The sequence below is a fragment of the Arachis ipaensis genome, chromosome B8 (genome assembly GCF_059453495.1).
Source record: "Arachis ipaensis isolate K30076 ecotype BB chromosome B8, ASM5945349v1, whole genome shotgun sequence".
In the NCBI taxonomy this organism is placed as follows: domain Eukaryota; kingdom Viridiplantae; phylum Streptophyta; class Magnoliopsida; order Fabales; family Fabaceae; genus Arachis; species Arachis ipaensis.
Genome location: NC_142443.1, coordinates 16,083,315 through 16,106,057, shown reverse-complemented (window position 1 = coordinate 16,106,057; position 22,743 = coordinate 16,083,315). Strand labels below are relative to the sequence as shown.

Here is a 22,743-nt window from a genome sequence, read left to right as displayed (position 1 = left end):
TTTTTTTATGCATATAGCTCTTAAAAGAAAATATAAGGTTAAATGGTAATTTTGAGTTATAATTTAATTTAAGAGTTTTTAGTTAAAAATTAATTAATAAATATTTTAAAGATATGATAATCTTATGAATATAGAATATTAGAAATAAGAATATAGAAATATAAAAGATGAGATATAACTTTTAGAATTTGATGGTTTTTTTTTTTTATTTGAGAGATAAAAGATGACTTATGTAAGTATCAGAGTGATGATAACATTAATGTTATAACCATTTGGTCATTATTAAATCAGCAATGATGTAATTAAATTTGTCTTTTACAAACTCAAAATTAAGTTAAATAAAACTAAATTAAATTGTGGATCATCGTATAATAAAAATCGAAGTATATTCATCTTTAATGACGAATCTTATAGCTTAGCTTCAGTAACGGACCATACTCTTTAATATTTATTTGTCACGGTATGAAAAAACTTTGTATTACATAATAATAGACAAATAAAAATATAAAAATTTATGTTTGGATGTCATCAGTATAAATTTTTTTGTAGTTTATAAAAATCAAATTTATAATTTCATGTTTGAAATAACTTATAAATAAGATCGTATCTTCTAGTTATATAGAAGAAAATATTAAATGTTTATCTCATATTAATATTATTACACAAATAAAACATCTATTATTTTCAATTCCAAAACAAGAGATACAAATTTAATCTTAATAAAATCTATCTGAACCAAGGACATCAAGCGCATCTGGTGTAGTGGTATCATAGTACCCTCCCACGGTACTGACCGGGGTTCGATTCCCCGGATGCGCAACTGGTATCATTTTTAGGTTTCTTTTTAATAATTTTATTCTTTTATTCTTTTATTTCTTCATAAATTGGTTAAAACTATGATGAAATCATTTGTTTGTCCGAAAACAAAAAATATTTAAGCATGAAGAGACACATAAATTTCTTAAATTTTTAACCAAAAAAAATGCAATAATATGACTTAATACTTAATAGTAAATTTTGTATAAGGTTTTTTTCTTATGCTAAAACGGTTAAAATTATCATGAAAAGTTGAAAACACTTGTCTAAAAAATTTAAATACGAAGAAATACATAAATTTTTATATTTCTAAAAAAAACACACAGTAATATAATTTAGTAATAAATTTTGGATAATTTTTTAATTTGTATTATATTTGATCCGTATGTTATATAACTTGGCTGAATAATGAATTCAGATTATAAACGGACAAACTTTAACGTTATAGCTTGGTTGCAATCAGGGACGGACACAAGGGGGCGAGTGGCGGCCTCGGTCCCCCTCCAACTTTTTTTAATAGTAATAAGTTATTATGTATAATTTAATTTTTTTAAAAAAAATATTTAGTATTTAGTCTAATATAAATAAAAGTTCAGTCTAATTTAAATATTAATAATTTTTAATATCTAAAAAATAAGTAATAATATTAAAAAAATCTGAAAAAGATATTATTACTAATATTTTTTAATTAAATAAAAATTTTTAAATCTTATAAAGTGAATTCTTTTTTTTTGTGGCCATTTTTTTATTCGTTTGGTATTAATTCTCTCTATTTCAACTGCTACAATTAAGAGATCTTTTTCAACTATGAATATTGTGAAAAATAACTTAGAAACAAAATAAAAGATAATTTCTTGCTAATTATTTTTTAATTATATTAAAAAGAAAATTATTGAAAATTTTGACACAAATTTTATTATTGGTGAATTTTATGATACGAAGAATCGACCACTTCGTTAGTAAAAAGTATACACATATTTTTTTTACTTTAAAATATATTCTCTATCCGTATATTTTTATAATACATCTTATATTATATAATTTTTTTTACATAATTTTTAATATTATATGTGTTATTGGCCCCCATAATATCATTTCTGAATCCGTCCCTGGTTGCAATTACAATGATTTTTTTTTATAATTATACTTAATACCTAACTGATAACCGAATTATAATGGCATGATAGTACTCTTACTTATAGAAAGATCTATGTAAAAGAAGGAAAGTAAGTTCTAAATTTCTAGAAAATATTCCCATAAAAATTCATATATATTAACTTCAGTGTCAGAATGCCTTTTAAAATTATCCACGCTCAGATCTTGGATATCCAAATGTGTATCTCATCTAGCTCCAAAAAATTATATACTATAGTGTTGAGGACGACGAACTATATCTCAAAGAATTTAGCCATTAAAAAACAATTCTAATTTTGTTTTTTTGTTAATAATATTAAAATTTAGACTTTTGATTATAAAAATTTTTAATATTATATATGTTAAAAAGGATAAGAGAGAGTTATTGAAAAAGAATTTGTGTCTATTTAAGTTGTTTGGAATGATACAATATAAAACGGTATTTATAGTTCTAAAAAAATCGAAATAATAAAAATATAATATTTTATAATAAATATTCAAATATACTAAATAATTCTAATGAAAGCTATTTGATTATAATATATTCTAACATCCCCTTTAAAACTCAAGTGACAACTTGAGTTTGAAACTTATTTAAAATAATGAAATAAAGAAAAAAACTGCATAAATTGATAGAACTAACGGATGCAGACAGAACTGTCGGAATAAAGCGCAGACGGAACTGCCGGAAGAAAGTGCAGACGGAACTGCCACAAAGAAACGCAGACGAAATTATCGGAAGGAAGAGCACACGGAACTACTTCAAGGAAGCGCAGACGGAACTGCCACAAGCAAAGCGCAGACGAAACTATCGCAAGAAAAGCGCAGACGAAATTGTTGAAAGGGAACGCACACGGAATTGCCGTAAGGAAAGCGCAGACGAAACTACCGCAAGAATGGCCAATTGCTGAAAAACTGCTTAAAAAATGGCGAACTGTCGGAAAACTACTAAAAAGTAACAAAGTGTGAAGAAATGGCAAACTATCGGAAGCTGACGAAAAACATATGATTTCTCCATGAGAATAAATAAGTAGTGAATTAATGAGCTAATCGGTGAGGTGAGAAAACATCAAAGCATTGAAAAAAGAAAAGGGAAAAAATGGCACTGAAAAAAGTATGAAAAATGTAGTAATTTTATTACTAGAAAAAAAATAATCTATCATTTTTAAGGAGGACATCATGACTTTGATACCATGTTAGAAAGGTAAGAGAGAACGGTAGAGAAAAAAATTTGTGTATATTTAAGTTGTATGGAACGATACAATATAAAAAGGTATTTATAGGTGCTAAGAGAATCGAAATAATAAAGATATAATATCCTATAATAAATATTTAAATTTACTAAATAATTCTAATAAAAGCTAATTATTCATAATATATTCTAACAATATAATAAAATTAATTATTCCAAAATTTTAAACTAAAAAAAATATGATTATATCTAAAAATTAAAAAACCACACACATAATAATATAACTTAGTATTAAAAGCATGTGATTAGGAGGGCATTGATTCCAATTTTGGACATAGCAAAATATGTGTGCAGCAGGAGACAACACTGTCCTGTGTAGACCCTCCATAAAAGGTGTGATTGTGTGAATGCCAAATAGAATGTGCTTCATTCATAATACAACTTGAAACTAGCTTAGCTAGCTTGCACCTGCTACGCCAAAAATTCAGAGCATACATGAAAGAAAACAGACAAACACAAAACCCTTATTACCCTTAATTTGTACGTGGATCCCATTGTTCTGGTGATAATAATAAAGCCAATTCCCCCCGACCATTTATTATGTTAGGTGTAGCACATTTTTAATATGCCCATGACCATGGATCTCATCATGTGTTTATTTTGGCTGTTCTCTACTTCTCTACATACCAATTTACATTTCTTCAAAACTCAAAAGGGAGAAAGAACAAAATGAAGCGGGTTAAATAAATCGGAGTATGGTACTTTGGCTTTGTAGCGAGATTAATTTAGTTATAGTCACAGTTTTACCATGTGTTTGTAGTATTGACAATCATATTGACATTATTGTATCACCCTACAATTAGGTATTTGTATTACCTTTTATATTTATATATTCTATATAAATTTATAAAACGACAACAATTTCCCACGTTCACATCCTTTATAATAATTAATAAATACCGTTTTAATATCAGTATTTTTTAATATTTAAAAATATATTCTCTTTATTTTTTTGTTATTAAAAATTAATTAATAATAACTATATTTTTAGTTTTTTTTACATATGTCAAGAATATTTGGTGTATAAATCATATTTTTTAAACAATAATAACAAATAAATTGTCCTTATTATGCTATGAATATTCTAACAACTATGTTAAACATACATTAAACCCAATTATTAATATCGGCCACTAATATAAAATACATATTAAAATATAAAATATGTATTAAAAATAAGTTAAACTAATTTAATGATTGATATTTTGTATACGCATATATTTTTTACTTCTAAAATGTATGTTTTTCACATTTATAAAAAATAATTTTCAAATTTTAAGATTTGAATATAAAATATTATAATTATACTGTAAAATGTTTTTTATCTTGACTAATTACAAATATAATATTTTAATATACATTTAAGAAATAAAAGGTGAGCTAATAAACACATGCATTATACGCTAGTAAGTATTATATATAATTAATGACCTTTGGAATAGATTAGGTTTTGTCATTATTGTCATTGTCAAAAACAAATTCTATAATGTTATTAGTGTAAAAGAAAGTATACTAGTATATATTAAGAGTTAAGTACGATTTTGGTTTCTAATGTAGAGGTCGAAAATTTATTTTATTTTTGACTTTTTTTTTTGCTACAAAATGATTTCGAAGATTCCAGTTTATTTTAAAATTGTCCTTTTTTTATCAAATTTAAAATTTTTATTCCAAAAATATTCCTAACTAAAAATGAAAACATTGAATAAAGGAGAAAAGGAGAAGGGATTCACGCTGGTTCAGGAAAGGAAAGAGGGGACAGAAGAGGGGGAAAGGGAAGGTGGGGAAGGGAAAGGGAAGGGCCACCGTCGCTGCTCCTCGCCGTCGCTGCTCCTCTCCCCTTGGCGCTAACCCCAGAGCCACCGGGACCCTTTCCTCTCCTTCTCTCCTTCCCTGTCTCGAACCCCCTCGAACCAGAGCTCATCGCCGACGAGGAGCTGTCACAACATACACTCCTGTTGTCCACCAGCGGTGAGGCATCTACGACCTATGGTGACAAAGAATCTAAAGAAGGCAGCTGGTCTGAGACTGATGCGACGCTGGCGGCAAGGGAGGAAGAAGAGGCAGACGATGGCGGCGGCGGCGATTGCGGAGTCTCGGCGGTGGATTTGGGCTGGGCGCTGCGAACAATTTGAGCCCATGGAAAACTTGTTTCACGCTTTTGATTCCATTGAAGAAGAAGACGATACTGTTTCACTTCTATTTCTTCTGTTTTTGTTTCTGATTTCATTGAAGAAGAAGAAGAAGAACATTTTCTGTTTTCTATTTTCATAATTCAGGTTATCATTTTACTTTCAATTTCTGTTTTTGGTTTGATTATGGATTAGTTTAGCTGGATATTGATTTTCTGTTACTGGATTTTAGAAAATGGTTAATTGTATACATGATCCATTGTTGTTGTTGTTATTCTGGTCTGGTTGTTGTTGTTTCATTGGTGTTGCTTCTGTTTTTGCTTTCTACTTCTGTCTGCTTTTGTTTTTGCTTTTGCTTCTGATTCTGCTTTTGTTGTTGCTCTAATTCTATTATCCATTGTTATTGTTACGTTGTTGTTGATTCTGCTTCTGCTTTTTGCTTCTACTTTCCGTTTCTATTTTTGTTTTTGTTTGTGCCTTTGCGCCTCTATTTCTGGTTGATTTTGGGGAAGAAGAGGGAATGATATTTTCGTCTAAAGGACGATTTTAAAATTAAATTAAACTTTTGGGACCATTTTATAGCCAAAAAGAGACAAAAAACAAAATAAATTTTCGATCTCTACATTAGGAACCAAAATCGTACTTAACCCTATATATTAACGGTTATAGCTCTTTCTCCTTAACTGATGGTAAGGTGAAATTATGCACATGCAAATTAGAGAAATGCTAATGCTAATGCTGGCTGCACTACAAGAAAACAAGCTTTTTGCTACGCTTTTAAAGCGTGGCGAAAAGTCCAAAAAAGCGTAGCGATAATTTTTTGCCACGCTTTTTGAGCTACCGGCACGCTTTTGAAAGGGTCACAACTGCAAGGGTGTCGGTTGCTCTATCGCTACGCTTTTGGTGACCTATCGCCACGCTTTTTTTTTTGCCACATTTTTAAAGATCGCCATACTTTAAAAGCGTGGCCAAATGTGTCAAATATGGCTACACTTTTAAAGCGTGCCAATAGCAAGATATGGCTACGCTTTTAAAGCGTGCCAATAACATACCATATGGCTACGCTTTAAAAGCGTGCCAATAGCAAGAGATATGACTACGCTTTTAAAGCGTGCCAATAGCTGTGAGATACAGCTACACTTTTAAAGCGTGGCTGTTTATGCTACTGTACATTATGGCTACGCTTTTAAAGCGTGCCAATAGAGGTTTATATGGCTACGCTGAGAGAGAGAGAGAGAGAGAGAGAGAGAGAGAGAGAGAGAGAGAGAGACTAAACTTGTTGGTTTTCATTAGAATAAGCTTGCTTTTGAATGAAACAATGACTAGACAAAGCTCTATTCATACAAGAAATCAAAGCTCTATGGAGAATCATGATAAAACTATGGGACATACTCCCAGCCTTAAAATTATCCAGCAACAAATGACAAAAGTTCTTCTCATTGCGTCTTAGCTGTATCCCTTCATTTTACGGGTACAACACTATATCAATACTTAATGAAGAAACATATTTGCATTAGACACTAAAACAGTTAATGAGAATATCCGCACAAGCAATTTCTTCTGCAGAGCAAATAACATGAAGTGCATCTTCTAGACAGCAGTTTTCAGGTGTCCTCATTATCTGTTTCATAGTATCAAATCTCAAATAATACTGTCATTAGCCTCCCAGGATCTGCAGTAGAAAAGGAAATATCAGCAACCAGTTTGGATTCTAATTTCTGTAAATATAGCATGATAATAAATTATACTTGAAGATAACATACCTAATGGGCTCAAGAGGAAACCATCTTCATCAATCTCTACCATTTGATGCTGAGATAACTCGTTAACTTTCTTAACACAAATATCTAACATAACATAGCTTCAATAATTAATGAAGGGAAATAGGAGGAAAACAAAAACCTTGGAGAAAGAGAGGGATAAAAATAGAAAGTTATAAGCTCAACTGTAGGACAACAATTGCACCTTGAACATGCTTCACTAAACGATCACCAGAAATTCCTTTCTTAATTGAATAGTTCTCAGGGTTCTGCTTGCAGATAAAAATTTTCATCAGACCAAATTGGAGAAACTCAATCGTAAATCTGAAAGACATTCTTAATTACATACCTTTTTCATTCTAACATACAAGTATGAGCATTGCAACCACTCAATTGCTTTTGTAATATCAGTTACTGTCAGTTGAACTATTTTCGCAAGTAAATGTTCCGTCACACATGGAAGCAATCTATTTGAAGAAAATATCATAATGAGAAACCACCGTAAATGTAGCGTGTTTACATAACAGGATCAACATGGCCATCATATCCTTCTTCAACTTAGAAAGAGGCAGCCTTACTGTGATTCCACTACTTCACATCCATTTAAGAGATTCTCATACAAATGAACCTGAAATAAAAAGAGTAAATTGAATTTTGGGAGAGTAAAAGTGAAAAAAGCATTATATAGGACAATAACACAGAGAAGTGATCACTCAAAGGATTAAGAGAAGGAGGACAGTAAAAAATGCATGCAAATGTAGCTCGGTTCACCGTTTCTCTCCTTGTCATGATTATAACCAAGCCTGTATCATCAAATGGTGGTCGCCCTGCCCTTCCACACATCTGTGCAATAAAATAGTGGGACAACCTAACACTGAAAAATCCTCAAGAATTGACTTCCCCCACCCTTACCATTTCTGGAAACAAACCTTCTCAAATAGAAAGTCATTCTTGGCTGGGGCATAACCTGCATAAATTTAATAGTACAACAAATTTGCACAAGTCAAAATAATATCAATGATTATGAGCCAAGACAATAACCACTATACACAAGAGTTAACTTCCCAGTTCAGATTTTTATCTCGTTCTTTTGGTTGTGGGGACAATATTAAAATCTAAATAGATGACCATATAAAATTTTTTACAAAATCAGTATATTAAAATTAAATAAACTCTAATAATAATAATAATATATACCGAATTATTGGCACAAACACCACCATCAATGAGGTTGAATTCATGCACATTTCCTTTTGGCTCTTTATTGGTGAACTGGAGAGCAGGGAGATAGGTTGGTGCAGCTGATGTGCCAGTGGCATATGTCTGATAATTTTGCATCCAAGCAAGGCGATTTCTTAATCTGCATCAATGAAAGTTAACAAGTCAACAAAAATGAACGCGGGAACTGATTGAGTTGAATCATTGAACAGTGAATATAATTCATTTCATTCAGAGTTCATATCTTTTTCTGGTCAAGTTAAAGGCAATGCAACAGCTCCAGTTCAATCTCAGCATAGAGTAAACACAGAACACAGCATGAATTTTTCGAAGAAGCATCAATTACCGATTGAAGATTTTTGTTGAGTGTCTGCAGGTCATCAGCACTACTTCAAACAACTTTGATGGTGATATGGGGGTTTCTGAATAACTCTTCAAGTCCAATCCTGTTGGAATTTCTTGAATTGCATGAGTTCCACCTATACAACGAAAACCAAACCAAATTTTTTCAATGCCTAATAGAACTTACAACTATCATAAGCCTGTAATCAAATACCTATATCAATTCATTCAAACTAGTAAAAATTATCATTGAAGCAACTTTTCTAAAAACTGAAGTTGTTCAGTAGAGGCATGTAAATACTTGTATATCTAATATGCATGCCCCTCACAACCACTTATTTTGGGCTTATTGCATGGACAATGCAGATGTCTACCCATATATTGTGCTAAAATACAATTTTAGGATTGGGACAATAAGGATCAAACTCTAAAAATCTTTATCACAAAGGTTCTGAATATCACCATATCATGAACCATCATAGCTCTCAAAAGCTATTGAATAAAGAGGCACAAGAATGTTTCTCTATCTAATGAAATTAAGCAACTCAACTACACACTTCATATTTGATCAAAAATTATAATTAAAAACAACAAATTCATACCATTAACAGTAGGTTCAGCAGTCTTTATAGAAGAAACCCTGCATTATTTGATCAAAATTATTTATCAAAAAGAAACACATTATTTGCATGCCGTTCATACAAAAATAGGAGGAAATATGGTATATATTAGAAGGAGAAAACTGAAAGTAAAGCAATGGAATAAAAGTCAAGGTAATTAACATGCACAACAAGGAATAAGCTTGGCATAATCGAAAATGTTTGAAGTGGGACAGTAGATAAATGCGCAGCAATTGTTTCATCCTATTAAACAAGTTGGACAAGGCAGTAGCTTCCTTCAGAAAAGCTAGTAGCAAAGAATGAAATTAACCTGTTGCATTTTCAAATTGGCATCACTTACCCTCAGAGAAGAAGGAAATTCATTCCAAAAGATCTACCTAGAATTCTCTTCGTTTCACATTTTCTCACCAACATTACACACTAAATTATCAACCAATTCAGGAACAAAATCACGAACACAAACTACAAAATAGATAAATAAATGAAGGGATAAATAACAAAAATCAGTTACCTTCTCTTTTCTTCTTCGTCTTTTCTGAGCTTGTGATGGTTCGCAACTGAAACAGGGATTGCGCGATATAGGAGGAGGAGGAGAGGGCGAGGAAGTGCTTCTGCTTTTGTGCCTTGTGCGGCGCCTTGGCGAAGACGGTGACCGCGTTCTGCTTCTGCGGCGCCTGTGGCTAGGGAATCGACTTCTTCTCCTGAAAATTCGGAACTAATCCCATGATTCAAAAGCAGAATTGAAACAGAAACCAAGAGATTGGAAATGGAATTGCAGAAGAAGAAGATTGATAGAGGACCTTGAGGATGTTCGATCCCTTCGAGAGTGAGAGTGAGCATGACGGTGAGAACCAGGGGAACGAGAGTATCTTCTTCTGTGGGAAGGTGAACGCGAACGAGACAAGCTCCGAGCCATGGATGAGCGAATTTTCAAAACCTAACTCAGTAACTCGTCACCAACTCGCAAATCCTCACTCACTAATCACCACTGATAATGATTTAGGGTTTACCTGCTCTTAAAACCAGCAATGAAGCATCGATGGAAAGGCCGCTGCACGAGGAAGGGATCAGTGCCAGAGAGAGCTGCAGCAGAGGGGTTAGGGGTTAGCAGCGACGGAAGGGAGCGGCAGCGGAGGGAGCATCGACAGAGGATTTACGACGGCAAGTGAGCGGAGGGTGAGGGTGAGGGTGAGGCACAATGAAGAGACTGTTAGGGTTTGGGTTCTTTGAACGGGTTACTGTTCGAAGAAGGAGTTCTCTGAAAGAGCTTAGGGGTCTTTGAATGAGTTAGGGCTGAGGCAAATTGAAGGGTTATCTGAAAGAGTTTAGGTCTTTAGGAGTAAGCGCGCGCGAGTTCTTTGAAACTTTTTTTGGGAACCTTTTGGCCACGCTTTTGAAGCGTGCCAAAAGACTTGTAGAAACAGCTACACTTTAAAAGCGCTACAATAATAAAATTCTGTCGCTACGCTTCAAAAGCGTGCCGGTTTCTCTCTATGGCTACGCTTTTTAAGCGTAGCAAAAAAAAAGTGGCCAAATCTCGAATCAATTGCCACCCTCATAAAAGCGTAGCTATAGACCCCTTTCGCCACGCTTTTTAAGCGTAGCAAGAAAAAACGTGGCCAAATCTCTAATTAATCGCCACCCATATAAAAGCGTGGCCATTGACCACTTTTGGCCACGCTTTTAAAGCGTAGCAAAAAAAAAGCGTGGCCATAGGCCTTTTTTCTTGTAGTGCTGAATGAGTTATTCTTGTAACTAAGTTTAATTAAATTTTTTTATGTCTCTTTTTTTCTTTTTTTTTTTTATTAATCCTTAATTTATTAAAATTAAATTTAGTTATCAAAATAATTTGATTATATAGTATCACTATTAAAATTAATTTCTTTTGGGAAAGGAAAAGAAGAAGTGGTTTGTAAGACATATATAAAAGTGCCCCCAATAAGATGCTAGTGTATATAATTGTTAAGTTGTAAATATACTGTGAAAAAAAATAACATTTTCACATTATTATTATTATTATTATTATTATTATTATTATTATTATTATTATTATTATTATTATTATTATTATTTCCAACGAATAATACAATCGTTTTTGCAGTCCCAGCGGTCACCTATTAAAAGTTTTAAACCCTAATGGCAGGAGAACTAACGGTAATTGCTAAATAAAAAGCACATATATGTAGGTGGACTCATTTAAATGCTGTTTTGACACCATGATTGTTCACGGTATCCCTTAACCCGACAGGTTAAGAACTAATCTGTCGTGGATCTGAACTCTATTTAAGGGTTTATCGCTGGCCAATGAGTTGTTGCATGCATAAGGCGGAATTTGAACCCCCGACACTTGCTTAAGCGGACGAGTGAACTGACTATTCAACCAATGATAATCAATTTAAAAAAGACTTCAATTTAAAAAATTAATTTTTAGTTAATATCAATTAGTTTTAAAAAAATATTTTTAATTTCAAATCTTAATTTTTAATCTTAATTTTTAAATTCTCCAAAAGAAAGAATTGAAAAAATTTACAATAACAAATTAATTAATTTTAATTAATTAAAAGATAATTCTCTATACTTGTTCTTTATTAAAAATTTCAAACTCATTTGAAAATTACTAAACTAACTAGTTATTAGCTAAGATATGTCGTACATATAGAAGGTTAGAGTTTTTTTTTTTTTTTAATTAAATAGAAGGTTAGAGTATTCTGTTAGTTCACAAAGTTTTATTAAATTTATAATTAAGTTTATATAGTTAATAGAATATTCTAAAAATAAGATGTTTAAATTTAGAAATTATTTAGTCTTTAAGTATGAGTATCTTTAATTTAGGAAAGAATACTGTATTAATTCTACAGAAATGTTTGGTAACCAAAGAAAATCAGTCAAAAATAGTCATAACTTGTCTTATTTAGCATTTATTAATTGTTGCGATAATTAATTAATACTACATAAAGCAAGTTTTGGCTGTTTTGTTTGTCTACCTAATATTACTCTTAACTCTAATGATTTTTTTTACAGTAAAGATTTAATTACAAGAACTAAAATAATATAAAAGTTTAATTAAAAATTTAGTAAAATTATATAGACGGAGAGAATAATTTAATTCATTTAGAAATTAATTTACTGATTACTGCATATATAATCAGAATATATATACACACACTCTCTCCTCTTGCTTGGTTGGTTGGAAGAACCAAACCCAAAAAAATATATATGTTGTTATATACCTACCCATGACCCATCCATTGAGTTATACCTAGCTGTTCCTCTTTGTGCATATATGTCGGTACTTGTATTTTCATATTTTTATAATTTAATTATATTTTCCAACCATCCTAAGCTAGCTCCTCCTGTATATTTAGTTTCATAGAATATATTGCAATAAATAGAGTTGTTGAACGTAGGTTAATTAAGCCTAACTAATTAAGTTCTAGAATATCACGGAACTAATTATTAAACTATATAAAATTATACATACACATACACTTATACACACACACTCTCTCATTATAGTAATCTTAATTAAACATAATAATGATGGTTTTGAATATACAAAGATGCTCATCAATAGGGAAGAATCTGACCAGCCAAACGTGGTTTTCTTTCATCTGCATGGCTTTAATTAGCTTTGTACGTTGACGATTTGTTAAACCATAATCGTTGAGAAAGAAACAAGCTGAGGCACCTAATCAATAAATATATATCATGTTATTATGCCCTTTATATGATCATCAGAGTAGAATAAGATGATAGTGAAGAAGTTGGAAATTGATGATTACTGTGGCGAATATAAAATATAATTACATTATTGAATTATAGATAGTTAGTGCTTGCATGGGAGCCAAAAAAAACTATATATACGATTTTATTTCAATTTAATTTTGACTTATATACTTATGTATGTTTTAATAATATGAATTAAAAATAATTTATCTTCTTATAATTTAATAAAAAAAAATTCAAATAAGTTGTTAGGCAATTTATTGGAGATAGATATATCCAGCCTAATTCACATTAGCTGACCTACTTTAGAAACATATTTTATCATTATACAAAAAAAAAAATTCTATGACTTATTTTGGGATATTATAAATTTTTTTGTCATATATAGAGGCCTTTGGAAAGTATAATTTAAAAGTAATAACTTTATTTTGGCAAAAATTTTATGACGTAATATCAGAATTTTTATGATAGAAAAATTTAAAATTTACTTTTTATTAGATATCAAAAAAATCAATAAAAGAAAGAAAGAAAGCCTACACAAAAAATTCATTCAAACTTAAAAGATATTATTACGTAAAAGAATATATTAAAAATATGATCATTTATATATTTTATCTTATTAGCCTAAATTATTCAAAAAAGTAATTTTTATAAAAAAAAATTTCCTACTTAAAGTCCTTATTATCAAGTAAACTTTTAAACAAACCTTTACGATAGATTATGGCTTGTTCAATAAAGTTTTTATGTTTTAAACGTAGTTTATAAAGTTAATTTTTAAAAGATAATTTTTTAAAAATTATAATATTTATGTTTAGTAAATTAAATTAAAAAAATATTTTTAATAAATATAAACAATTATAAGTATATTTAGTAAAATAATTTTTAAAATTTAAAAATATTATAATAAATATTTATATAAAAATTAAATTTAGATATTAGTTGATATATAAATTTATATTAGATTTTTTAATTTTAATAAATATAAATTATTTTTAAAAAATTTTATATATATTATGTGTTTTTAAAAATACTCATATCTTTTAAAAATTACAAAAATAAGTATATAATTTTTTTAATTTACTAAATATAAAATATAAAATTTATATTTTAAAAAGTATAAAAATTTCTTTAAAAAATTTTACCAAATTATTTAATATATTTTATATAGCTATAATACTAGACCAGTAATAATACATCTATATATTCATATCAATCTTGTTATATAATCAATAAAGATTCTACCAACTTCCGTCAACTTTTATTTATGGTTGTATTTAATGAAAATATCTCTCTAAATATATCTAATAAAAATATTTTTTTTATGACTGTGTTTAATGAGAGTATCTTTATGAATGTGTCTCCCAAATATGTCTCTTTATATATATATCTTCTAATAAAGATATCTTTAATATTAATTACTATTGACAATAAATTAACAGATAGCTAGTATATTTATACCCTATACTTTTTCTATTCAGATTTAACGACCCAACCAACATTTAATTAACTAGAATTCAATAAACCGAAACTGCCCAACACATAGACGATAGTTTTCTTCTTAGTATGTTTGAAAATTTTTAACAGTATAAAATTAAATTAAATTTTAGTATTTAAAATAAATTAATAAAATTATAAAATTTAATTTAATTTTAATATTTAAAATATTTATTAAATAAATTAAAGTTTCATAATAAATAATTTTATTTTTTATTAATATAATATTATATTTAAATAATAAATATATTTATTTATTAAATTATATAAAATAATTAAAAAATTATATTTTTCAATTAAATTTTTTTCAACTAAAATTTGTTCATCTCTTTTAAAAAATAAAAATTAAATTAATCTACTAAAAACATTAAATTTAAAAAATATTATTAAAAATTAAATGATTTTTCATGGTTGATTTCAATGACAAACAACCGACAAAAAATAAATATAAACTAATTTGTTGAGTGATCTCATGATATAACAAGTAAAAAAAAATTCGTTATTAACAACAAATTATAACAACTAATTAATTAATGTTATTAAAATGGGATAAAATTATGTCACATTTTACTAGTGTCATAATTGACATAACTTTACTTAAAATATTTAGATGTAATATACTGATAAACGCTTGGTATTACTAATCTAAGTTAAACACAAAATCTATACGTGAGGGTATTTTTTTAGATTTATATAGTAGATCTTTTAAAAAAGGTATATATTATATTAAGTGAGTGGAAGGAACGAAAAAGAAAAAGAATAAAGATAATGAGAGAAGAAAGAGTGTGTGTTAAAAAGTGGGAGTTTGGAAGGCGTCGAAAAAGAGTAAATAAAAAAAAATAAAAAAATAATTAGATTATAAGAATATTTTAAATTTTAAGGAAAATTCTAATAGAATAAAATTTTAAATTAGATCTATATGGGTTGAAATTGATTTTAAGAAAAAACAATAAAATCAAACTGAATTTCGTTTAAATTAATTTAATTATTTTTGTTTTAAATACTGTAATTGAATTCAATTTTCATATAAATTGAATTTAAGTGGTTTCCAAACACCCCGTTAAATTTAAGACTTTAAGAATGTGTGTAGTTTAAGTATTACTTTATTACAAAAATTTCATTCCCATGGAAATAAAAGATATTCAAGGAAAATGTGGGAATTGAAATGATGGTATTTTAATTCTCTGAAATCAAACTTGCTTAAAAATAACTTTTCAAACTTTGAACCAAATATGAGAATATGATATTCCCATCTTAAAATTCTTAGAAATTATTTATAATTCTTACAACCACACACATCCTAAGAAATTTGTTGGTGTGCTTCTTTTTCTTCCCCATATATAACCGCACTAATATTTATCAAGAAAATAAATATTCAAATTATTTTGTAAATTATTCTAAAAATTTTTAATAGTTACTTCTTTAAAATAAATTGGCCCTCCATCACTTTTAATAAAATTTTTAATATGCGATCGAGTCAAATATATTCTTATTTAACCAATATATTTCTCGAGAAAATAATAAAAACAATTATTTATATTTCTTAATAAAAATATGTTAAAAATCAAAATGTCTTGTTTAATTTATTTGGAGCAAATTTGCATTGACTGCTTACTTGTTATATATACATAGCTTTGTGTATTTATACTGAAAAAGCAAAATAAAGAGAGTATAATTTGGTCATTATTATCTCTAACTCCAATAATAATAATCTCTTTTCCGTTCTCTATCTTTTTTAAGTTAAATTTGAATAAATAATTTAATTAAATTTAAAAAAAATAAATAATAAATATTTATATTAAAAGTAATTTATAAATAAATTATTTTATATTTAATTTTTTAATCTTAAAAATATTTATTTTTAAAAAATAATAATAAAAAAATTTTATTATAAAAAAATATATTTTTTTAATTTTTTTATAAACATTTAAATAATTTTTTAAAAAATTATAATTTAATTTTAAAAATTATATCAAACATTAATATTATAACTTATTATAAATTAAAAAAATTACTTATGAACATATCCATTATCCAAACAAATTCTTAATCCTATGTGCTTTAATGTCTTGAATCAGACAACAAATAATTATTTACAATAATAAAAGAAAAACTTTTATTGCTTAAATGCTTTGATATCCATGTTTGTAAAAAATTTTATGGCTACCAACAGCACTTTTCTGTGGAGGTTTTCTTATAAGGTTACACGCTTAATAGAGTTATCTTTATATAAAAATAATATTATATTATTAAATAATTTAATATGTTTGAATAAATATATTTAATAAAATTATCTAAAAATTCATAATATTATTTTTATATAAATTTTTTTTTATATGAAGATGTTTTTATGGCAGTAGTCAACATGACTGATATGCAATAATGCTCTCTATCAGAATAAAAAGGCTTGGAGAATCTTCCTACCTTAGAAAATAAAATGGCGTACCCTCTTAATCATTCACTCTTTCCACTTTCGTATATATTATTTGGGTATATATATACTCTTAATTTCAATATTGCTTAGGAAGAGTGGAATAATTGGAAACAAATAAATAAAGGCTCAATTCATATATATACACCAACATAATTTAGGTTCGCTGTTCAACATGATAAAAATTAAATGTGTGTGCATGCTTTTAATTAAAGAAGAGAAAATTGCAAATTTGAGAGCGATTTCTTAGCATTGGAAAATTAAACTAGTCAACCTAGATATACTTTATTACCATGCATAGACAAAGGAACTAAGCAACCCTTCTTATTCAGTTCCGTGTAGTCACTATCCCTCTTCTTAAAACCCAATTCTTTTCTTTCATCTCTTATTCCTGAGCCATTTCCTTTCTCCTACAAAAAACCAAAAACATACCAATATATGGCAACTTGTTATTTGGATTATTTTGGAAAATGCATCAATCATTCAATTCCAATGCTACCAACAACATGTGCATGTATGTATGTATAGAACGCCGCTGAAATAAAAACATAGCACCATTTTTCGGTATAAAATAACAAAATATTATTGTAGACAAGAAATTAAAGAAAAGAATAGAAATAGTAAGTTATCATCTTTTTGATGATCCTTACCTAGATAAATTAGTAGCTAAAATTTAATCTTTTTAAAATTTGTTTTAACATAAAACAAAGAAAGAAAGAAAGAAAGAAAGAAAGAAAGAAAGAAAGAAGAGAGGTTATTATTATCATCAAAGTAAATGGAGAAATTAAATTGATGAAATCTAACCTGGTGAAAAAGGTGTTGTTCCTCCTTCTCTTCATATAAAATCTAAAATATCATGAATAAATTGTAGCATAATTAAATACTGTTTAATTTTAATATACTAATGGTGTAAATTACACAATAATTTAATTATATATTTTTATTTTTTAAATAACTATTTATATAATTAATGTAATTATTTTTGTTGATAGAATATTATGGGTACATATAAAATTGTTTTACTCAGTGTATTAAAATAAAATTCTAATTAAATAAAACCGGAACTAAATTTATTAAAGGAAAAATGACAATGTAAAAGGTCACAACAAGCTAAGAAAGAAAGAAAGAAATAAAGAATTAAGAAGAAGCAAAATGAACCTTGGGGCTATTAAGAGGAGAACTTGCAGTATCTTCCAAAGCATCATCAATAAAACCTTTTCTGGTGTTCTTATTCCTCTTCATTGAACCTGATCTGCTACCTTTCTTCAATCTCATAGTCGTAGATAATTCCTTATTATTATTTTTATTATTACCTTGCACGGTGTCATCAACAAATTTTGTAGCATACAAAGAAGCAGCATCAGAGACAAGAGAAGAAGAACAACAACAACAATCAACAACACTAGAAGATAAATTATTATTATTATTAGACAATATTGTAGAACAATAGCTGTGGTTGTTGTTGTTGTTGTTAAAGAAATCCTCAAAGTAAGTGGTCCAACCACTCTCTTCTGGTGACTCATCATCATCTTCACCGGTTATGTTCTTGGTGGTGAGAAAAGAAGAAGGGGTTTCGCTTATGGAACTCATTATTGGAGCTAATTAACCCACCAGGTTTTTGAATTTCGTTTCTCTCTGTGAGAAAAGCAAGAAAGCAAGAAAGAAAAGAAGAAGAAGAAGATAGAGAATGTGAAGAATGATGTATAATTAGAGATTGTGGAGTTTGGTGGCCAGTTCTAAAGAGAGGCCAAGTCTTCAATAACAGAAATTAAAGCATATATATAGCGGAGAAATATTATTATATAATAAGTTACATGTTTATAGAAAAATAAATATAAAAGAAGAATTAGCCTTGTTTTAACAATCACATGACTCGTATATATGGTGTCAAAAGTTTTATAAAAGAAAAATTAATATTCAATTCTTATTGTTTTTATTCCTCAAAATAAAAATAGAATTTTAACATAAAATAAAAACATCTTAAACTTAAAAAAAATGATTCATGACACATACATATGTTTAGTTTTCTAGACATTATTTATAATAATAACTTGAATTATTATATGCATATGTGATGATATAAAATAGTACTTTTTCTTTTTATGATAGTGGTTTATTCTATTCTTTAAAGAATTTATTTAGTCTTCAGAGACCAAGAGGTAGTTACTACTCCAACTCAATTTATTATACTAATGATATATTAGATAAATGTGATGAAATATACGACAACTACTTTGGAATCTTAAGGTGGGTCATAAGTTCATACAAGTTGGGGAAGTTAAATTTGGCTCTGTGTGTGTGTGTGTGTGTGTGTTTGACCTTTGCGGCGATATATAGATATTATTAATTAGATAAGGTATGCGCCAACAAAGATTTGGGCAAATTTTCTCTGTGTTGGACTAAACTTCCCACTAATGCTTTGATTTAGCCATCCCTAATCAGTATAATAATTCACCATCAAGTATTAGTGAAGCTTAATTGGGGGTGAATGTTCTTTAATTTCTAATATTATTTCTTAGAGTAAAGTAATAATTAAATTTTTAAAGATATTGAACATGAATTAATTAGTTTTTGATAAAAAAAGGTATTAATTAGGTTATTTAAAATAGTAAACAGTAAACATGTATATCCTTCTATCAATAAATAGTGTGAAACGAGACATAATTGTCTATGTATTTCATTATTTACAATGATGCATATATCGTTATTGTCACACGAGCATGAAAAAAACGATGTAATTTTAAACAGTGAAGTATTTATTATCTTTTGAGTTTTCATATATTCTTAATTCTTTTATTAGCTACTCTCTATTTATCACAAATCCTATTGAAACAAATTAAGTTTCACTCCAAAAATTATAAACTATATGCCTATTTTTCATAGATAGATATATTAAAATAATGCTAGGTAGACAAAAAAAAAAACAGTCAGAACTTGCCTTATTTAACATTAATTAATTATCGTAACAATTAATGAATGCTAGATAAGGCAAGTTATAACTGTTTTTGGCTGATTTTCTTTGGTTACCAAACATTTCCGTTAAAATAATTAACAATACATATATGTATCACTGATTAAATTTTAGTTGATAAATTAATAAAAAAATATCATGTGTCTATCATTTACATACTATCCTAAAATATCAAATTAATACTTTTTTTTAAAAAAATTAATTAGTCTAAAATCAAAATCTTTACGAAACCTAATTCTCATCCTATTCGATTCCTTAACAATAATATAATGAACATCAAGTACTTGTTAAAGTGTGTCTTATTATGTATTTATATCAATCTTAGCTTTTTTCTTAATTTTTTAATTAATACTTTAATAAGTATCTTTAGTCAAGTCTTTTATTTTAATTACTCAAATTCTCTCAGCTAAAGCATCATGCTGCTCAATCACGTAATCTTAATTAATTATGAATATTTAATTAACTTAAGGAGACAAAAAATAGTAGAATTTCCCGTGAACTTTATTAGGTGTAGCTTAATACAATATAGAGTAAGAATAATAAGAGAGTGATATTTTATCAATTATAATTTTTAATATCAAAATTGGAATATGTAAAAGAAAAACATACACAAAAATAATATATATAATATTCATCTTTCATTTCCTCTTCTATTTTTTTTTCCACTCTTATTCTGAAAAAAAATTGTCCACACCTGAAGTCTTTATTTATGTGACAAAATCACTCACGTGAAATATAAGAATTTTTATAATTGAAAAATTTAAAGTTTACTCTTTGTTTTACATATATATAATAAAAGAAGATTTATTTAAAAAAATATATTAAAAATATAATTTTTTTATTAATTTAAATTTTTAGAAAACATAATTTCATGATATATTCCAATAATTTGAATCATTGTAAGAGGAGGTTACCAAGCCTAGTAGGAAGCCTGACCTCTCAATTATTATAGATTTACAACAATCATAATTTGTGTTAGTGAAACTATTAATTGGCTTCTTCTCTAACTCTCTAAGCACATGGGAAATGCTGACTAACATCTCAGTCTTGGATCTGCTGAATCAATAAAATAAATTTGTAAATTTTTTGTATAATTAAAATGATTATATTGTTCTTCTAGAAACTCTGATCCCAAGCAAGCCAAAAGGCCATATACCTAATTAAAATAATCCATCTTAATTAAATCACTTAATTAAATCCCATAATGTATAATCCATCTTCCATTTGCACATGTGAAATAATGAAAGATTGATAACCCAAACTAACAAACCCTATATAATATATATGTACATAACCCAATTTGGAGAGACAAAAAAGATTACTTTTAATTGGCAAGGAAGAAATACTTTGACTCTTCTCGAATCACACTTTACTAAAAAAAAAATATTTCTATACACACTTTAATTTACTTAAATTTGCCTATTTTGTGCCTTGTTATTTTCACTGGTCACCCGGCCCCTCCTAAACACACAACCTAACTTTTTTTTCATAGCTAAACATTTAAATCAACTTTTTCCATGGCAGGTATGTATTATATATTATTAATTTTATAATTAAAATATATTATATATTACTTTTTTATTATAATTAAAATTATTTTTTTAATTAAAGAATTATTTCTTCTATCTTTTTTTATATTATTTTATCTCTTCTATATATTATTATTATTATCAATAATTAATTATAAATTTGACAATAAAATATATAACATAACATTCTGATCTCTAATTGTATTTAAATTAAATTAAAATTAAAATATTATATATTATATATTACTAACTAATTTAACAGCCAAAATGTGTCATATGATGACACTCTCTTATTAAAATGGAAAGAAAATATTTTCTTCCAAAATTAAAAAACTTCTTTCCTACGTTCTCTTATCTACCTCTTTCTCTTTTCTATTTCTCTCTATCCTTCCTACTCTATATATAATTCATAATTTAAATTAATAATTTAACAAATCAAAATGTATCATTAGACATTTTTCATTACAATTAAAATAAAATTTTATCTTTCAAAATTAACAAACTCTCTCTCTCATTATTTTTTTTTATCTTTCTCTCTCTTTTCTCTCATTTTCTATTTTTTTTAGCTTTTTATTTTACAAAAAATAAAGTTAATAACAACATAATATAATTCAAATAAAAGATATTATTATATGCATATTTTTTTATTTAATTTTAAAATTTTATTGCTTATCTTTTTAATCTATATTTTCACTTCTCTTCCTTCTTCAAATATTTATTACATATAAATTAAAGAGAATACTAATGTTGTGATTAAAAGTTAGAATCAAGATTCAATTGTTTTTAAAAAAAAAAAATTGAGTTAATTTATAACTATCAATATAATTTTTTTTATGCTAATATCTAATTATATTTTTATATACATAGAGAAAAAAATATTATTTTTAAATAATAAATACAAAAAATAATTATTTCTATTTGTGTAACAGACTTAATACCTAATCAAATGTAAAAGTATATACATTAAATTCTTTTAAATTTTAGATAATAAATATTAAAATTAATTATTAGTAAAAAATTAAATTCTTTTCCATAAAAATAATAAGTAAAATTTTTATTATCATTTGACTTTTTTTATCTACGAAAATCCTAATCTTCTTAATCGATGGACTTTTTGTCTCTAACGATTTTTTTTTTGTAAAAATAATTTAATTTTATAAATTTTTTACCAAAACAAAATTAATATAATTTTAAAAAATTTATATTCTCATAATAACACAACTAAAAATACTAGTATATTTGTGTTTACACTTGAATGAAGCATAAAATTATAAGAATTAAATTTATTTACAACGTTAATTCCCTTTTAATAATTATTTAT

General features: G+C 27.2%; 3 protein-coding genes and 1 non-coding gene across 10 annotated transcripts; 1 reads left to right on the top strand and 3 right to left on the bottom strand.

The window, feature by feature from the left end:
• Window positions 1–748: 748 nt before the first annotated feature.
• On the top strand, window positions 749–819 carry TRNAG-CCC (transfer RNA glycine (anticodon CCC)). The gene has a single exon. It is a non-coding gene; the product is annotated as a tRNA-Gly (tRNA).
• A 5,778-nt stretch (window positions 820–6,597) lies between these two features.
• LOC148547312 (uncharacterized) lies at window positions 6,598–10,588 on the bottom strand. Of its 7 annotated transcripts, XM_088496031.1 has the most exons (11): window positions 10,072–10,588; window positions 9,783–9,972; window positions 9,254–9,291; window positions 8,656–8,788; window positions 8,289–8,451; window positions 8,004–8,058; window positions 7,863–7,934; window positions 7,670–7,719; window positions 7,441–7,558; window positions 7,095–7,360; window positions 6,598–7,003 (listed from the first exon to the last, which is right to left on the bottom strand). In XM_088496031.1, exons 1-7 carry the CDS (start codon window positions 10,109–10,111, stop codon window positions 7,903–7,905), a joined length of 651 nt encoding a protein of 216 aa, XP_088352157.1. In that variant the 5' UTR covers window positions 10,112–10,588; the 3' UTR covers window positions 6,598–7,003; window positions 7,095–7,360; window positions 7,441–7,558; window positions 7,670–7,719; window positions 7,863–7,902. The 7 variants fall into 7 exon arrangements, with proteins under 7 accessions (XP_088352157.1, XP_088352153.1, XP_088352156.1 ...); XM_088496027.1 differs by having other exon boundaries at window positions 7,863–8,058; XM_088496030.1 differs by having other exon boundaries at window positions 7,670–7,934.
• On the bottom strand, window positions 6,966–7,880 carry LOC107611859 (ATP-dependent DNA helicase homolog MER3). Its single transcript, XM_016313746.3, has 6 exons — window positions 7,863–7,880; window positions 7,670–7,719; window positions 7,441–7,558; window positions 7,297–7,360; window positions 7,095–7,178; window positions 6,966–7,003 (listed from the first exon to the last, which is right to left on the bottom strand). Exons 1-6 carry the CDS (start codon window positions 7,878–7,880, stop codon window positions 6,966–6,968), a joined length of 372 nt encoding a protein of 123 aa, XP_016169232.2.
• Window positions 10,589–17,037: 6,449 nt separating the features above from the next.
• Window positions 17,038–18,671, bottom strand: LOC107612224 (uncharacterized). Its single transcript, XM_016314028.3, has 3 exons — window positions 18,081–18,671; window positions 17,727–17,768; window positions 17,038–17,332 (listed from the first exon to the last, which is right to left on the bottom strand). Exons 1-3 carry the CDS (start codon window positions 18,510–18,512, stop codon window positions 17,192–17,194), a joined length of 615 nt encoding a protein of 204 aa, XP_016169514.1. The 5' UTR covers window positions 18,513–18,671; the 3' UTR covers window positions 17,038–17,191.
• Window positions 18,672–22,743: the final 4,072 nt, after the last annotated feature.

Excerpts from the sequence above, each read along its gene's own strand:
- LOC107611859 (XM_016313746.3), bottom strand. Across the intron at positions 7,179-7,296 it reads TTTAGTGAAGCATGTTCAAG|ATATTTGTGTTAAGAAAGTT; the intron begins GTGCAATTGTTG and ends ATGTTATGTTAG. Across the intron at positions 7,004-7,094 it reads TTTCCTCTTGAGCCCATTAG|ATCCTGGGAGGCTAATGACA; the intron begins GTATGTTATCTT and ends TTTCTACTGCAG.
- LOC148547312 (XM_088496025.1), bottom strand. The coding sequence starts at position 10,111 with ATGCTCACTCTCACTCTCGAAGGGATCGAACATCCTCAAG. Across the intron at positions 9,973-10,071 it reads AGGGATCGAACATCCTCAAG|GAGAAGAAGTCGATTCCCTA; the intron begins GTCCTCTATCAA and ends CCGAATTTTCAG. Across the intron at positions 8,059-8,288 it reads GTGTTTGTGCCAATAATTCG|GTTATGCCCCAGCCAAGAAT; the intron begins GTATATATTATT and ends AAATTTATGCAG.
- LOC107612224 (XM_016314028.3), bottom strand. The coding sequence starts at position 18,512 with ATGAGTTCCATAAGCGAAACCCCTTCTTCTTTTCTCACCACCAAGAAC. Across the intron at positions 17,769-18,080 it reads CTCCTCTTAATAGCCCCAAG|ATTTTATATGAAGAGAAGGA; the intron begins GTTCATTTTGCT and ends ATGATATTTTAG. Across the intron at positions 17,333-17,726 it reads AACAACACCTTTTTCACCAG|GAGAAAGGAAATGGCTCAGG; the intron begins GTTAGATTTCAT and ends GGTTTTTTGTAG.